This window comes from Perkinsus marinus, assembly GCF_000006405.1.
Source record: "Perkinsus marinus ATCC 50983 genomic scaffold scf_1104296972420, whole genome shotgun sequence".
In the NCBI taxonomy this organism is placed as follows: domain Eukaryota; phylum Perkinsozoa; order Perkinsida; family Perkinsidae; genus Perkinsus; species Perkinsus marinus.
This window is the reverse complement of record NW_003201758.1, coordinates 1-1,071: the sequence shown is the minus strand read 5'-3', so window position 1 is coordinate 1,071 and position 1,071 is coordinate 1. Positions and strand designations below refer to the sequence as shown.

Genomic DNA, 1,071 nt, shown 5'->3' with positions numbered 1-1,071 from the left:
TGTCCTCTAGCATCAAGGATGTTCCGTATGTTGGCTACACTTGTATCGGACCATACATTGTTCTATGGTCCCGTGTAGCCTTTGGCTCCACAGCAGCACCTAATCAACTTGACGCTTCTATGGAAGATGTGATTAATGAGATCAAGGCATTGTCCAAGCTGGCTTCTACAGTTGAAGCTCCTGTTATTCGTCTATGTGATATTGAGCCTCATTTGGTTGAGCGTTGTCTACTGAGATCTAGCGCTGAGGCCTTCTCTTATCTACAGGGTTGTCCACCGGTCCCCAAGGAGATCACACTGATCAAGTTTGTCGATGATGTCTATACCGGTGGGTCTAACAAATCTAGAGTTACATCAAGCTATGACTTCATTACCTATATCTCTAATGGTCACGACTTTGTAATTGAACCTAAGAAGCGTTTTAATAGTTGGGAGCCTGTAATGGTCAACGATGTCGAAGAACGACGCCATCTACTTGGTTACGACTATTCTGCTGTCGAGGATTCCTTCTACCCTACTTTCAGTGGTGGTCAACTTCAAGGGAATCCTATGACTAAGCGACAGTCTTGTGCGGTACTGGCAAGCTTCTACGATCCACTAGGTCTAATAGTGGAGCACGATATGTCTGCGAGATCTATCTGGCGTAGTATCAACAAGTCCACTACTGAGTGGGATTCTACTATACCTTCTAATCTCAAGGATGAAGTCTGTACGTGGGCAACACTATCAATGAGATCGGTCAAGTCTATGCCAACACCACGCTATATCTCCTTCGACTCCCCTCTAGTATTAAGCACTGACGCTTCCAAAGATGCCTGGGGAGTAGACCTGAGATCTACTTCAAACCTCTCTGTTCGCTTGGCTGCTAAGGGAGGTCTATTCAGTATTCCTCAGCTCCCTTGGTCTATACCAAGGAAGGAGCTAGATGCACTTCATCGTGGTCTTCTATGGGTTAAGGCATTGTCGCCCTTTCTACCCGTTGTCACCCACTATGGGCCAGTATCAGCACCCTTGAGTGCTCTATTCCCAAGTTCACAGATCAAGCTCTAGTTGTGCTCGTCGACTCTGAAGT

The 1,071-nt window shown here is 46.3% G+C and overlaps 1 protein-coding gene across 1 annotated transcript; it reads left to right on the top strand.

The window, feature by feature from the left end:
• Nucleotides 1-119: 119 nt before the first annotated feature.
• Pmar_PMAR014323 (hypothetical protein) lies at nucleotides 120-712 on the top strand (the record flags this gene model as incomplete). The annotated part of the gene is made up of 1 exon (XM_002766605.1): nucleotides 120-712. A coding segment is annotated over one exon (593 nt), but the record flags the coding sequence as incomplete, so codon positions are not given.
• Between the last annotated feature and the right edge of the window lie 359 nt (nucleotides 713-1,071).